Source organism: Leuciscus leuciscus (assembly GCF_965113295.1).
Source record: "Leuciscus leuciscus genome assembly, chromosome: 8".
NCBI classification, from domain to species: domain Eukaryota; kingdom Metazoa; phylum Chordata; class Actinopteri; order Cypriniformes; family Leuciscidae; genus Leuciscus; species Leuciscus leuciscus.
In genome coordinates, this window is record NC_138732.1 from 3007818 (window position 1) to 3025608 (window position 17791).

A 17791-nucleotide genomic window follows, 5' to 3' on the forward strand; every position below is an offset into this window, starting at 1 on the left:
ATTATTATTACTGTAATAGTGCAAATATATATTTCCTTTGATTTAGGTTTGAATCATGACCATGACCCTATTTTAATCATAATAATTATAATTATATTAATAATAATAAATATTATTATTATTATTATTACAGTAATGATTTCTACCCCTTTAATTTGGGGTTAAATCATGACTGGAACATTTCTTCATTATTATTAGTATATATTTATTGTATTAATTATTATTACTCTATTTACTGTAGTAATAATAATAATACTTATATTAATAATAATAATAAATATTATTATAGTAATGAGAACAGATAATAACATTAATTACATTATTATTATTATTTAAATTGTAAAGTATATGTAACTAAGTATACATCATGGTTGTATTTGTTGTGCTGAATTTAATATATATATATAACAGAATTTTGGAAGGAAATTTGCTTAATGTCACAATTCCAAAAATATTAATGGGCCAAAAAAGTACTTCTTTATGCAAACAATAACTGATTATAATATGATTTTTGGAGTGAAATATGGTCTGTATGTTTATAAGAGATGCTATAATGATTTAATGATGAGAATCAGCTGATGTATAGCATCCATAAAACCAAGAGACCCAAAGGACACTTTACCCAGCATCCTCTCTGTTAAAGTGTTTATGTATTTCCAGTCTGTCATTGACACATGTTCAGTTTATAGCTATAACAAAGAGAACATTTGTTACTATATTATAAAAGATAATTATATTTATGAGTTGCACATGACAAATGCTCCAAACAAAAGCGTATCTGACTGGGACAGAAGATGTTGTGTTTGTTCCACGTTCCTGTTCCTGTTGCAGTTTCAGCCACAAACACGCGCTGTGATTTACCTCTCTGGCGTCCATCACTGTTCCCACTCCGACGGTGAGGGTCATGCTGGGAACTTTGGAGAGGTCGTTCCCGAAGAAACGGGCGTTGGCTACTATGGTGTCCTTGGCCAGTGTCTTCACTCGGGTCCTGGACACCAGACTGGAGCCGGGCTCATTAAAGGCGATGTGCCCATCTGGACCGATGCCTGAAGAAAACAACAAAACACAGGACTTGTAAAATATAATAACAGTGAATGTAATAATGCGAATCACAGAAAACTTACAGACACGTAATGAAAAACCTGCTTATTTATCATGGAAACAATACAAAAATTTTCATTTTCTTTGGTAAATATCATTTCTTTTTAAATCCTTTATATTGAAAATATAAAATGAAATGTGATGAGATTCACTCCAATAGATTCATAAAAGTTATTAATCTACTAAGTAAAGTATGTTGTTTATCATTCGGACCAGTGTTGTTATTGTTAACTAAAACAAAAAAAACAAAAGAATTTTATATTAAAATTAAAACCAAAATTAAAATGGAAAATATAAAAATAAAAACGGATTAAAAATATTTATCATCTTAATGATATTTAAATAACATCAGTTTAATTTTTATAAGTATAACGTTTTTTTTCCCATGTAATATTTATTATTTTAGTGCAGCTTTATTTCAAATGCATGAAATTAACTTTTTATACTTATACAAATTAAACCAATGTTATTTTAGTATCATTGAATAAATAAATACATATTTTTGATCAGTTTTTAAGTTTATCAGTTAACAGAAACAACTTTTGATTTTAATGAAGTGTTAGTAAATGTAGGAATTAACATAACCTAAGATTAATAAATCCTGTATATGCATTTTTTATATGTAGTTCATGTTAACTAATGTAGCTAACTAATGTTAACAGATGAAACCTTATTGTAAAGTGTTACCAATAAAAAGTAATTCAAAGTGTTAATAAATACTATACTTATAGAACTAAAATAACACTAAATTTGTACAAACTTTGGACCAGATACACTGACAAAGATCAAATCAATTATTGCTACAGCAAACTCAAGACTTAAAGAGATAGAAGATATTTTGAAGAATGTCTGTGACCAAATAGTTTCTGGTCCCTATTGACAGTATTATTATTTTTTTCATACTATTTATGAATTAATAATATTTCGAAATATACTTTTTCAAAATATCTTTTTTGTGTTCAACAAAAGAAACTCATACAGGTTTAGAACAACTAAATGATGACAGTATATATATTTTCAGGTGAACTGTCCCTTTAAGACCTTTGACCTTTGAGTTGTGTAATCAAGCATTTGGAATCATTCTTATTGATTAAAGTGTTTGTTATTGCAGCAGCTAAACTGCTTAGAGAGCCGGTTTACTGTGTACAGACTGAGAAGTGCATTCCAGTGTTACTGGCGTCTCTCAGGGTCTACTAAAGCGTTCACTGGGTCAGATTTATCGGCACACCTCCCACAAACAGCTCGATTCCTCCCGCAACCGTGATCTTCTGCTCGAAGGCTTCGCACTCGGCCTGTAGGTCGCTGGCGTTCCCGTCCAGAATATGAGTGTTGTGCGGCTCGATGTCCACGTGCTTGAAGAAGTTATTCCACATGTAGGAGTGATAGCTCTCGGGATGATCCCTGGGAAGGCCTGAAGACCAGGAGATATTTGCAAATACATGTCAAATACATGTCAACTTTTATTCTACAAACCCAAACCATAACCTAACAGTAATTAGGGATGCATGATATATCGGCCACCATATCGGTATCGGCCGATATTTGTTCACTTTAATATTATCGTTATCGGCCCGATAAAAAAATTTGGCCAATATATTACATTTGGCCGATATATTAAAGTTGGCCGATATATTTAAGCCGATATATTAATTTGGCGGATATATTAAATTTGGCCAATATATTAAAGCCAATATATTACATTTGGCCAATATATTAAAGTTGGCCGATATATTTAAGCCGATATATTAATTTGGCGGATATATTAAATTTGGCCAATATATTAAAGCCGATATATTAAATTTGGCGCATGTATTAAAGCCAATTTATTAAATTTGGCCAATATATTAAAGTTGGCTGATATATTTAAGCCGATATATTACATTTGGCGGATATATTAAATTTGGCTGATATATTTAAGTTGGCCGATATATTTAAGCCGATATTTTAAATTTGGCCAATATATTAAAGCCGATATATTAAATTTGGCACATGTATTAAAGCCAATATATTAAAGTTGGCCGATATATTTAAGCCGATATATTAAATTTGGCGGATATATTAAAGCCGATATATTACATTTGGCCAATATATTAAAGCCAATTTTTTTAAATCAGCAGATATATTAAATAATCCATTATTAAATAATGTATTATTTCCATATTTCCATCAGCTGAGACACTTCAGATGCACAGTGTTCAACATAATGTTTTTCAATTGATTGAAATATGATTAGAATCACTTCAAAAAAGGAAAATACAGTTTTGCAACAGTTACGTCTGTCATATCGGCTACATAAAACTATAATGAGAACTTTATAATTGTGTGTTTGGGACGTGGCTTTTAATGGTGAGACTTTTATTTTTGTTATCAGGCTCTCAAAAACTATATAAAAATTTGGATTTAGATTTATAGGCCAATATATCGGTTATCGGCTTTCAAATCTAAAGAATTATCGGTATCGGCCCAAATTTTCATATCGGTGCATCCTTACTACTAATACTCTGAGAGATAGTTGACATTTAGTTGCAAAGTTACTTATAGTAAGTAGAATATCTAAAGTGCGTTTCTGCAAAAACTATTAAAAATTACAAAAAAACAACGAAATTACTAAAAGTTGAATTAAAAATAAAAATGGATGATATAAAAATAAAAACGTATTAATAAAATAACAGTATTTCAATTATGCAAAAATAACACTGGGTTGAGCAATTTAAAAGTACAAAGAAATTATATTTAATTAAAACAACTGCATTAAAGTCATGAGAATCACATAAGAATCGCCACTGAGAATAAGGGAAATTATGAATTTTTTTATATAATTATTATATAAACCATCTAGACCACTAATGATTTTAGTCATGAACGTCACAATGCAAATAAAGGCTGCGTCCCAAATCACATACTTCCCTACTATATAGTAGGTGAAAAACAGTGTGTGTTCACAGTACTCGTATAAGAGTAGTTAAAAAGTGTAGCTAGAATGTTTAATATATGTCAGATTCTGAACTAGACTAGAAAGGGAAGAGGACGGAGCCCAGCGTGCACACGCTCTTTAGCATTGTATTATGCATGACAGTGGCTCAGTTGCATACTTCTGCTGACTCTCTCTCTCACACACACACACACACACACACACTCAGCAGTTCTCGAGAGAGGCGATCTGTGCGGTTCACACTCACCCACATACTCGTCCATGTTAAAGGTTTTGACATATTTGAAGGACAGGTCTCCGCTCTTGTGATACTCGATCAGCTTCTTATAGCAGCCGAGGGGTGTGCTCCCTGCAGTCAATCACATTATATCACAATATAAATATATATCAGTATAATATTAGTGCTGTCGCATCGATTAATCATGATTAATCACAACTAACATAATATAGTGTATAGTGACAAACTTTTATGTTAGATGCAATTAATCACGTGTTATGTTAGATGCGATTAAAGAGTGTGTGTGTGTGTGTGTGTGTGTGTGTGTGTGTAAGAAGCTCAGTGAGTGTGATTCTGTGAGTGTGTGTGTCTGATAAATGATATACACACAAATATTATACATTTACAAACGTTTATAAGATGCAGCACTAAAAACAATCTATATAATTATAGAATAATTATAATCTTCCCAAATTTCAGAGTGAATACATTGGGAATTGACTGGATTGTCAAAAGTGGACAGTGAGTCCAGGTCACAGAGCAATTTATTACATTTTGATGAAATATTAATAAGACAACATGCCTAATAAGACCAGGAGGAATGTGCAAGAAAGTAAACAAAGTCAATTTTGATTTCCGGTCATACTCATGACAGATGTTCATATGTTCTGGTGGATTAGTTTACCTGTTGGAAGTCCTAAGGTGAAGTACCGGTCAGCACTGGGCTTGAAGTGGATGATCCGGTTCCGGATGTATTTTGCAGCCCATTCGCTGGCCAGATCATAATCGTCCAGAATCACCAGTCTCATGACGTCTCACTGGTACAGTCCTGCAAGACACTCTGAATATAAAGACAGACAGATCAATACTTTATTGACCTGCACTGACCAGTCCAGATGATCAGGCAAAGCTCAAATCCAGTGAGGAGCAAAACAACAAGATGCACGTTTGCTTTTAATGAACAGTTAATATAGGATCTCTATATCATATCTTTGCTTTTAAACTTATATTCATGACCTCGCTTTATTTACGACCAGCTGCGTTTAATATGCCTTTAGATATCGAATAATGGTTATGGATATATAATGGGTAATAAAATCTGCTACTTACAGTAATAAAGCGTAGGATCTCAGGGTGAATGGATACAAGTTTTCTTTGAAAACACTGATCATGTGATCGAGTTCCGGTCATGTGCGCTGACGACACACTTCCGGTTTGTAGCAACTGCCCATATATGGAGACCGACGAGGCTCGTGTATAAAAGATGAATGATGATGAATGAAATTATCTGATATTAAGCATGTAGGATGACATTTACATTTGGAAATGAATTAGGAAACATTAGTCTAGTATCGTGCCGACACAAATTATTTTATTATTTTATCAAATAATATGTCGTGCATATTGCACTTGTAGTTTCGTCCAATTTACTCTCCAGTCGTTTCATTTCCTTCTTTTCTACCGTGACTGACCTTGCGAAGGACCTCAGGGGGACAGACGTGTGTGTGTGTGTGTGTGTGTGTGTGTGTGTGTGTGTGTGTGTGTGTGTGTGTGTGTGTGTGTGTGTGTGTGTGTGTGTGTGTGTGTGTGTGTGTGTGTGTGTGTGTGTGTGTGTGGGAGAGAGAGAAAGAGAGAGAGGAACAGAAGGCGTCGGATTGAGGGATGATAGCGTGCAGAAGTCTGATTCATTTGAGCGAATCGGTTCGTTCGGTGCAAAACTCGATCAGTCGATTCATTTACACACGTGAAGTGTTCACAGACGGCGTCGCGGCGTCTTTTTACGTGATTAAGTAAATAGTTAGTTCTGTTCATGTGACAAAATTGTTGTACGTATTAGGGTAAATCCCTCGTATATTGACACGACTTAAGCTTTTCTAATTTACACGATCAGCACAGTTTGTCTAGTGACTATATAGCAACTTCTAACCCTAACTAAAGTTACTCATATTCGCCTTAGCAACCTTATAGCAGATAGTTAGATTTATTTAAAACAACTCAGCAACCAAATTGTAATATGTAATCTGCATATGGCCTAAAGTCACCCTCAAACATAAAAGTTCACTCAGTAAGTGTTTTATTCGTCAATTCGTCAATAAGTCTTTATATTGACACAATGATGCAGTTTAACTTCTGCCCATTCAGTCCAAGCTGTTTATCTTTTTGCTGTAAATGTTTTAATTAATTTTTCTACTTATCGAATTAAATACTGCTGCATTTTAATTGTATTGTTCGACTGTCACACAAAATTGTCAGATATTCTCTTCAGAAACTCAAACCCTCACAGCAACATTCACTTTCTGTTGTTGTTTATTTTTGTAATTTGATACAAAGGTAATATAATACAAAGTATAGTGTTATAAATGTACATACATAAAAAAAAATGAAAATATGAAAACTTTCACTTTTTTATTGGTTTTAAAGACTTACAACTAGAGTCAAGGGGGTTCATTGAGTAAACAAACAAACAAACAAACAAACAAACAAGCAAACAAAAAGACAAATAGCCTATATAAAGAAACAGTGACAAACTTAAAAGTTAAATAAAAATTTGAAAATGTTTACAAATTGAAACACAATTTGCAGCTTTCTTATTTTTAAACAAAATATTGTGTTGAATTCCTGATCTTAAAATTAAAAAAAGAAAGGCTTATTTCCTCCAAATTTACATTTATGAATACTAAATTTAGCTAATCAAATTAACTATTCCTTATGATAAGATTTGTCATAGGAGAAAATAACAAATAACACGAAAACTTTTCATTTCTGATGCTGATGACCATTAAAACGCGTCATCACGATCTGTGGAAAAGATCCGCGCTGCGAATCGGTTCAACCGAATCAGTACAAAGAACCCTTTGAAAAGAGTGATTCGGACATCACTGAGGAGGGATGAGGGGGGGGTGGCCGAGGAGAGCGTTCAGATGGAGGATTAAACTGGTCCCTATCCTGACAGCATCCAGCACACACACACACACACATACACAGCTCAAACATCACCCACACACACCTGTCCATCCCGTCTGAATCCGCCTGATTCACCTGCTCCCTCATCCCGGGCTGGCTCTGCATCTCTGGACCGGACCGGTCCACCCACACCTCCCGAACTGGACCGGACCGGTGTCCTTTCAAACCACGAGGTGGGTGCAGCTGTCTCCGTTGTTCTTCTGCATGCTCGTTCATTCATTAGACACGTGTTTGTGAACCATTTTGATAGATTCGATGTAGCCTATTTTAAAGGGTTTAGATTCGTTTCCATTGTGCGCTCGCGCTCGCCGCTGTTCGGACAGACGGACGGCGAGGAAGATTCAAATCGGATTAAGATTAAACGGGAGAACCAACAAAAGATTGAGCTTTTTTCCCCCCTTTGTTTACTAGATAAACACACACGACTTGTTCTGTCTGGAATCAGATGACAGGTATGGATTTGGAAAAATCTGTTCAACACATTGGATTGAGGAAATAGTCTTTCTGAACGGAGTATGTGACGTTAATTAGGTCATTTTGGGCTTCGCGTCGGACGGATTGATTTTGTGAGTTGTTCAGGATAAACGTTTCTGTTTTTATTCTGACTGTCATAGTGGTCACATCATGATTGTTTAAACACTGAGTGGGGATCATGGTTGTAGTGATGTCCAGTTCGTAAACGAATCGTTCATATGAATCGATTCTTTGTAATGAATTGGTCTGTAGCGAATCGAGTTGTCAGATCAGTTGGTGTGTGTGTGTGTGTGTGTGTGTTGTTGTTGTTGTTGTTGATGATGATGAACGATGACTACAGTAAGCAAAACTGGCAAGACACCTTGTGAAATGCATATTTCCTAGTTCATATTTTTGGTGAAAACTAGTATTGGTTCCTAAACAAAGTACATTCTCACGTTTGCATTTTTTAACGACCAGACTTGAGCTTGAATAAACAGTAATTGTGACAAACGTAACAACACAAGCTGCGTCTGTTACGCTTAATATAACACTATTTTAAAACGAATCACAGAATCGTTTTAAGTGAATCATTGACTTGAACCGTTCAAAAGAACCGATTCTCTTTAATGACTCGGACGAGCATTCGCGTGTTTACTATTGTTCAGTGATTGCTGCTGGCTATTTTTTGAGACGCGCTCTTGACGCGACGCATCGCTCGCACGCACTGTGGCTTTTGCGTTGCGTTTGGACTATAAATGGCTCAGACTGCACATATGTTGTGGGATATTTCCTCTGCAGTTGTAAATCCCGTGGACCATGTGATTATGTCGTACAGTGGGAGAAGTGCTGTGTTTCTGAATGAGTGAGGTGTGGCATATGCACCCTCTTTTCTCTCTCTCATTCTCTCCGTTTTGGGGCCCTTGAGCACGTCATGTACACTCCACGAGACTAAATGCTTCAATCCTGCAGTATTTAGATATTTTTAGCACTATTTTACATATATATGGAGACTAGTTTGCAATTATGTGCACGCGCGGCCATGTGCTACTCCACAGACAACTGCACTAGACAGATGATCTCAATATGTCAGGAAGTGTAGGGCATAAGGAACATGATTATTTAGTGTGTGTGTGTGTGTGTGTGTGTGTGTGTGTGATGCTTTGTGCATGCTGATTCTGGAGAAAAGACAGGCTACCTGTAAGTGAAAAGTAACTTAATAAACAAAGAAATTATTTTAGAGTAATCCTTTTAACTAGGTATTCATGTTATAATGATGCTTTCTGGCGTTAGTTTCCCTATTAAACTAAATGTACACACACAGCTTTGAATCTTTATTAAACAGGCATATTTTCAATGCATATTTCTTGCTTATATCAGGACATAGTGTTAATGGTTCTTTTAGACACATGGATTTTGTGTTTAATGTATATTTTACTCTATATGAAGTATTAAGTTATGTATCGAAGCTTGTTTCCGCCATAGAATAAACATTTTTAAAAGATAATTGCGACTTTTTGTCTCACAAATGTGAGTTTATATCTCGCAATCTGACTTTATAACACGTAATTGTGAGGAAAAATGTCAGAATTGTGAGATAAAAAGTCGCAATTACTTTTATTTTTATTTTTTATTCTGTGGCGGAAACGAGCTTCCATACACTCTAAAAAAAATGCTGGGTAGTTTTAGCCCAATTTTGGGTCAAGTATGGACAAACCCAGCCATTGGGTTACATTTTTAAATGACATTTTTAAACCAACATTTTTGGTTTGTACATATTTGACCCAAAATTGGGTTAAAACAACCCAGCATTTTTTAGAGTGTAGTTTATGGTTTGTGGGCACAGTTTTAGGGGAGGTGAATGATAATGTAATTATGTAAATCGAAAATTAAACTAAACTAAAGAGTAAATCAAAGTAAGTTGTGCATTTATCTTAAGAACAATCTAGTTATCATCGACTAATTCATGTAAAGTAAAAATCATGATATTTTTCTAAACAAAATATCTGGCAAAATATAAAGCAACTTTTTTTTTGTGTGCGTTTTTGCTTCAAACTATTTTTCCCATTGAATTGTTTCCAATTCAATGGCATTAAAAAAAAAAAGTTTTGCAATATAAATGACGATATTGCTATCTTTGATTTGAAGTGAAAAAGTATCTTAGTTCAAGTTAAGAAAAAAATGATAAAAGACTTCGCAAATATCATGCATTGAAATAAATAATGTACAATAAATTCTGCAATTAAACATGATTATTTTTTAAAAACAACAATAATGCTAATAATGCATAATAACGCTGACGTTTGGCCTCTGGAAAAGCAAACATCACCGTGCGTTTATAGAGTTCATAGCAGGGCTGTTGTGAAAGATTAATTTGTTATGCAAAATGCAGGGAATTTTTTTGCTTCCTGAACTGGACTGTTGTTGTTCTGTAATGATCTCACATCTCAAGCATTAGCATGTAGGATGTGTGTGTGTGTGTGTGTGTGTGTGTGTGTGTGTGTGTTGTTTCAGGCTCATGTTGATGACTCAGTGATGATGAATGGGGAACATATGATGTGTTTTCTCTGTGCATGCTGTAATTACACATCAGGAAATACAGGAAGATCCCGTGACCCAAATCCACTTTCGCTTCATCATGACACATGCACAGGTTTATTCTCTGCTCTATGATGACCTCTGGCCTTCTCTTGTCTGCATACTTTGATCATTTGTCTCTAAATGAAGCATTTTTGCTTAATCGAACGGCTGATCTGAATCACATCTTGTGAAATACAAGTTTAAATATCTTGTTTTAATTGGTTAATTGCCTTTAGTTCGCGTCACCGCCTGGCAAAACCAAACCCGCTTTAAGGCAAGCTTCCAAGGTCCAAAATAAGTCAATGTTTTGAATGGACGTCAGTGGAGGAGAGGCTTCACTAAAGCTTATCCTTTAATGAATCGACAGCTAATCTTCAACATGTTTGACCTTAAACATTCGTGTTGGATTGGTCTATTTTTAGAGTTGCGACTGAAAACAATGGCGTTTTGTAAGAGAAGTCGCGGATCATTTTGTGACAGGTATTACTTCATTTCTCATTCATTTCTATGGTATGCAAACAGTGATTGACTCGCACAACTCAATGATGTCAAGGCTGTAATGTGATTGGTTGTCAATGCACACGTGATCCTATTTAGCCGTTACGCTTTTGTTCCTCCGAATGTACGAACCCTCGTATCTCCCAATAGTAAGACCACGGCTGTGTTTAATGCCCCCTATAGCACTAAATAGGGCACTATTTGAGGGAACAATAGTTATTGAGTGCACTCATTCAATCCCAACAATGCATTGCGAATACCCAGAATGCACTGTGAATGAATTCCCATGTTTGACCAGAAGATGGCGTCGTAGAATCCATTTTCCAAACCGCCGGTCCAATGTGGATACAGCGTAATAACATACAGGTAAAAAGTCCCTTTTAATTGATTATTAAATCGTTTAATTAAAGATGCAGCTCATGATTTGCTATCAGGAGGTGATTATAATTCATACTAGAGAGAATTATAATGGGACAGAAATTCGTGTGCATCCCGTCAAACTAACTTTTGTTCCAGAAACGGAGAAACTACATCTTAAATCTGCTTAAAAGTTAATGTTGTGTATTTTTAGCACAAGCCAATCGACTAATAGCAATTGATTTCAATGCATTTTTAATCAGGCATTTCAGTCGTTAACTAAAACTAAAACATTCCTGTTGATTGGGATAAAGCTGAAACAAGTTGAAGCACAAATTTTTTTTTTTTTTAAATGGAAATAAAACTAAAACTGAAATAAAAAATAAATTAAACTTAAATAGCAATGTTTAAAAAACAATAAACTAATGAAATAAAAATAAATGAAATTTAAATAGCAATGTTTAAAAAACAATAAACTAATAAAATAAAAATAAATTAAACTTAAATAGCAATGTTTAAAAAACAATAAACTAATAAAATAAAAATAAATTAAACTTATATAGCAATGTTTAAAAAACAATAAACTAATAAAATAAAAATAAATTAAACTTAAATAGCAATGTTTAAAAAACAATAAACTAATGAAATAAAAATAAATTAAACTTAAATAGTAATGTTTAAAAAACAATAAACTAATAAAATAAAAATAAATTAAACTTGTATAGCAATGTTTAAAAAACCAATGAAATAAAAATAAATTAAACTTAAATAGCAATGTTTAAAAAACAATAAACTAATGAAATAAAAATAAATTAAACTTAAATAGCAATGTTTAAAAAACAATAATGAAATAAAAATAAATTAAACTTAAATAGCAATGTTTAAAAAACAATAAACTAATAAAATGAAGAAAAAAAAACATGACGAAATTACTAAAAATCAAACTAAAATGAACACATAAACAGAAAAAGCGAATTCAAAATATGAATAAAATTTTAATAAAAACTAAAACAACACTGTGTCCCACAGACCCTCAGAAGTCCCTTCATTCTCTAATTACCTCATGCAAGTCATTAATATGTGCAAATGCAGAATATTAATCTCCAAATGGTGTCTAGATTTGACGGCATGCTGGGAACTGAAAGCCCTCGCTCGCCGACGGAATTGAATTGAGAGGTTGCACAAAAGCTGCTTTCTTTTATTATGCTAATGGCCGGCTCTGACAGGCCGAACGGGAGAAGAGAAGGGCGATTTAATTAGTGCTAAAGAGGAAACGTGGAATCGTTTTCAACACAAACAACAAACTACTGACAAAGCGAAGGAAACGCCATTATACTGGGACTGAACCATTCACTCGGCTGTTGGTTAATGGGAATGGGATGAAACACATCTGACCTAGTTACGGACTGGCGCTGTGAACGCCATTGCTTTAGTCCTGGATTGAACCCTTGGCTTTCAGAGCATATGCCACATCTCATTACTGTATGTTTGTCAGGAATGTGAGATCTGGACACGTCTGACGTGCATCTGCACAACGTGAAATCTTAGAAATCTCAGTGGAATCTCTAAAATTCAGTGGCATTTGGACCTGGAGGGCGTGCGGTTAATAGCCTCTTTCTTCGAGTCTCTCTCGCTGTGTAGATCTGCTCATGCACGAACCCCACTGTGGAGAACCAGTCAAGCATTGCTTCAGTATTTATAGGAACGGCATGATTAAATAAGTAGAAATATTATATTATTAAAGAAATAGACATTTGCTCGCCTTCGTGTTGCTCTAAAACGCATATTAATAATCTCTGAACTGTTGTTTTATATACTATTGAAGAATTTTGTGACCATGACAAGCTTAAAAAATGACAAATAAACACCATAAAATGAAATTAAAGTCATAATTTATTAAAATCTTGCATGCACATATTCGTTTAAATACATCTGAACAAATGCAATTTAAGAGATTTTCATTTCATAATGTTTTGTTTGTTCCTCAGACACAACTAACAAATATCATTCAACTATATCATTCTATTCATTCATAATTCATTCATTTTTTTTTATCAAGCCTTTGAAACAATGTTGCAATATCAACATTGATTCGATTTGCAGACATATCGTTTATGTCTTAAAGTCTCCCTGTGTTGTAAATCCAGCTTTTAATGTTGTTTATGTGTCTATGAGGTGTTTTTAATACGCTTAAACCATGTGTAAGTTCATAAGTCGACAGCATTTCTGAGTATTTCCTCCTTAAAACTGCAGTGAACCAAAGACACGCTTTGAAATCGCTGGTGTTTCTGACATCACAAACTACCTTGTAACCAATCAGATCAACGTGTGATCGTCAACCAGTGGATCTCTGAGCTGAGTGAGTGAGTGGAGGCGGGGCTCATTTGCATAGTCATAGAACCGCGTATACTAAATGAGGCAAGGGTGTCGAGTTACATTCAAGATATTTTAAGGCATTAACACATTTCTTTTTGTTTTGTTTTAAGGGATACAATTATTGACTACAGGGGAACTTTAATATGTTCTCAAAACAAAATGTTTGATTCAACCTTGATCCATGACATTGATTTACCTGTGAATAAATGTTGAAACAAATGTTGGTCATTGTATGGAAAACAGCGGCTTGGACATTTTGTTTGGATTAATGTTATTATAGAGGGAATATTAGGCTGCCGTCCCTTTAAGAGCCACACGGATCCAGTATACTGATACACATGCGTTTCTTCTGTCAACCGTTTACGTTCACTTAAACCATAACCGAATGTGTTTAATAACGACATATTTTTGTGTGTATTTGTTTGTTCAAGTGCAAAAAGACGTGTTCAGGTTCAGTGTCGCGCACTATTGCGTGTGAGCGGCGGCTTTCTGTGCGCTCGTTCTGAAACACGTCAGCGTCTTCTTACACATGAAGGGTTTAAATCATTAAAATGCACATAGGAATTTTCATTAACAAGTATCCGATTCCTGACCTTAAAGAGGTGGTTGATTATGATTTCACTTTTCTAACTTTAGTTAGTGTGTAATGTCGCTGTTTGAGCATAAACAACATCTGCAAAGTTACGACGCTCAAAGTTCAAAGCAAAGGGAGATATTTGCTTTTAAAGAAATCGCTTTTTAAGGACTACAACAAACGGCTGGTAGAGACTACACCACATTCCTCCCGGGTTAGTGACATCACCAACCCTAGAATTTACATAAACCGCCCCCTGAAACACACAAGCAACAAAGGGGATCCGACTTTTCACGTTTATTGCCATACGTAACACAAAGACAAGAGCATGTCACTCTGTAGGCTTCTTACAACAGTTCCCACACTTTTTGAACAGTTTCTGACATTTTAGTGTGTGTCTCTTTGAGGTACTGCTCACACACACACACACACACACACACACACACACAAGCTCTTGAAGCTCCGCCCCCTGTGCCGGGAGCAGCAGCTCATTTGCATTTAAATGGACACACACACACAAAACGACACGTTTTTGCTCACCCTCAAAAAGTGACAATTTTAACATGCTATAAAAAATTATCTGTGGGGTATTTTGAGCTAAAACTTCACACACACACACTCTGGGGACATCAGAGACTTATTTTACATCTTGTGAAAAGGCGCATTACACCACCCCTTTAAGTATCTGATTCCAGAATTGGAATCGATTTTCGATTCCCACCACTAAATATGACAGGAGCGAGTTTAGCTCTTGCTACAGTAAGCTGCTGTGGTGCGGCCCGTCTTGACCCAGTCTGGCCTCGTCTTTAACGTGCCTTGTTCTCAGTTCAAATTGTATTTGAGCATTCCGTGCCAGATTCCATAGAATCATCCTCTTGATTCCATGCAATCCCTCAATCCTGCTGAAAGAGAGAGAGTGAGCAAGAGACAGGCCAGCGCTGTGTCAGCTGAGGGGAAGATGGCTGAAGCTACGCACTAATGCAGTGAAAGACTGTCCAGATGGACAGAGGATATTCTGATGCAGTACAATACAGTTACTGTGTTGTGGCGAATGTAGTGGTCTTTCTCAAATTCTGCTCATTCCCCCCCCCCCCCCCCCCCCCCCAAAAAAAAAATCAATGCAAAAATGCAATTAAAGTTTCAAAAAATCCTGCAGGGATTACATCTTTTTGTCGGCCACTTCAGTCGTTCTGAAGTCAATGGGTCAATCGTCAAGTCAATGAGTTTTTGAATGGTCTTTTGGTTAAATGCCTGAAATAAGGGCTGTGGTGAACAAGATGTGTTCAAGTTATATGAAATACATCATAAATATCACCTTGTGATTTAAAAAACAAAGCGTTCAAGTGATTACAGAGTTCATCTGGACATTAAACGTAATCATCCGAACAGGTAAACGTATATCTATACACTAGATTGCTTTTAAAGTTTATAATCATGCTGTTGCAAACTGATATAACTCAAACTTTCAGGGAAAAATGTTTTTTAATAAAGACTGAAAGAGTTGTTTGGTGATGTTGAAGTCATGTGACCGTTGTGTAGTTCGTTTACAGCCTATGGTACAGCTTTTTACTTCTGCCGATTGTATTTAGGCTTCAAAAGTAGTTCATTTGTGGTTGATTATCATGATGTACAAGCCCGTTCACACCAGAACGATAACTATAAGAATAACTAACTATATTAGTGTCCACACCAGTGGACGATATCTTTCTATTTATTATAAGCGCGCTGCTGTTTAATCGTCTGTCGCTTTAAATGCTTGCGCTCTTTAAAGCAGGATTGATTCTAATTGGCTGTAAAAAAATATATATTGTTCATCAGCTGAAAAAAATCATCCCTGTAGTCAATAATTGTATCCCTTAAAACTCATCTTTGATCACCGAAATCAAATATTTAATCGTTTTTTCTTGCATTAAAATATCTTGAATGTAATTCGACACCCTCGCCTCATTTAGTATGCGCGGTTCTATGAATATGCAAATGAGCCCCGCCTCCACTCACTCACTCAGCTCAGAGATCCACTGGTTGACGATCACACGTTGATCTGATTGGTTACAAGGTAGTTTGTGACGTCAGAAACACCAGCGATTTCAAAGCGTGTGTTTGAGACTGTCTTTGGTTCACTGCAGTTTTAAGGAGGAAATACTCAGCAATGGTGTCGACTTATGAACTTACACATGGTTTGTCTTAAAGCATATTAAAAACACCACGTAGACACATAAACTACATTAAACGCTAGATTTTCACCACAGGGGGACTTTAAGACATAAATTATATGTCTGCAAATCGAATCAATGTTGATATTGCAAGTTTTTGCAACATTGTTTCAAAGGCTTGATTATGGTTAAACTTTTTAAAACCATTCATATTGGCATTAGGCCTAAATATTGTTTCAACATTTTCAGCATTGAAACAGCAATTTACATTATTTCAACTACATTTCTCAGCTTGATTTTCACCACAGGACGACTTTGAAGTGATTCCAACAATATGGTGTATCTGTGCTGTTATAGTTATAGTGTGGACTCTGCTATTCTTTTATAGTTATAGAGTTATATTGTTATTGTTATAGTTATCCTTGGTGTGAATCATAAACTTTTGTTGGTCACAGAGCTTATCCAAAAGCCAATTGAAAATCCTATTGTTAAAAAAATTGCATATTCAAGCAATATTGTTAATATAACTATGATTTTTATGCACTTTGTGTGAAAACTGTGTGTCTGGATGAAACAGAGACTTTCATGTCTATATTTGATTGTGTTTATAGTTTATACACACATGCATATCGAATATAGCTGTGCAAAATATCAAAATTAAGCAATATTGTTAATATAACTATGATTTTTATGCACTCTTAAATGACCAAAAACTTTTTCTAAAGTTTGTCTATTTAGATTTAGTTTTTACTGTATTTTACTTGCATCAAAGTCACTAAATCAAAATTACCAATTCTTTTTTTATTACTGAATATTGCAGTGTTTATTATGAATGATTTATCGGTGCATATTCAATATGTGTGCATATTCAACTAGCCACACAACTTTAGGTAGCATTAATTTAACATTAATAAAGCAGGGACAAATGCGGTCTTGCGTGTGAGAAGGCTTCAGCTGACTCTCCTGGACGGTTGCGCGCCAGCGCCGGCTCCTCCGACAGCTGTTGGATCAGTTTAATGAGAGCTGTAAATGTCAGAGTCACAAGCAAACATCCATTTCTGTCCCACTCAGACGGGATGAGACAACTCTCTGTTTGGCACGACACGATCACTATTGATTCCCCGGGGACTGTGTGTGTCTGAGCAACGATCACGCACACATGATGCGGTTATTCTCGGAGTGGGCCGATTGGAAACTCTAGGGTTGCACTGTTCGATAAGCAGAAAAACGTATTTTAGGAAAGCCAGGCTGTTGCCGGACTCATGCATGGCCTGTTTATTTGCCCGATGCTCATTGACCGGTTGTTGATGAATTCTGCTGTATTGCGGCAAGGTGCTGCGTCGCTGTATCTAGCTTTCACATCCATTCCCACTGTGTCTCTATCATCCCCGTCCCTTTCCACAGCTTCCAGCACTATCCTCTCTCCAAAAGAACATGTTCACTTGCTTTTTATGTCCATTTCACCCTTCCTTTACTCTTCTCCGCCCAGAAGACAATCATAGATCGCACACGAGAGGGTCTAATACTGCCTCTCCTAAAGGCCAAGATGAAATCAAGATGGTCTGATTGTTATTGATTTAGTGGCG

The 17791-nt window shown here is 35.5% G+C and overlaps 1 protein-coding gene across 2 annotated transcripts in view; it reads right to left on the reverse strand.

The window, feature by feature from the left end:
* gnpda2 (glucosamine-6-phosphate deaminase 2) overlaps positions 1-5511 on the reverse strand; it is a 9027-nt gene extending 3516 nt beyond the window's left edge. For both annotated transcript variants that reach the window (XM_082177147.1, XM_082177148.1), the window contains exons 1-5: positions 5361-5511; positions 4936-5091; positions 4281-4382; positions 2330-2512; positions 862-1046 (exon numbers count right to left, since the gene is read on the reverse strand). In XM_082177147.1, the coding sequence (XP_082033273.1) occupies positions 862-1046; positions 2330-2512; positions 4281-4382; positions 4936-5059 (594 nt within the window). In that variant the 5' untranslated portion in view covers positions 5060-5091; positions 5361-5511. The remainder of the gene's footprint in view (positions 1-861; positions 1047-2329; positions 2513-4280; positions 4383-4935; positions 5092-5360) is intronic.
* Between the last annotated feature and the right edge of the window lie 12280 nt (positions 5512-17791).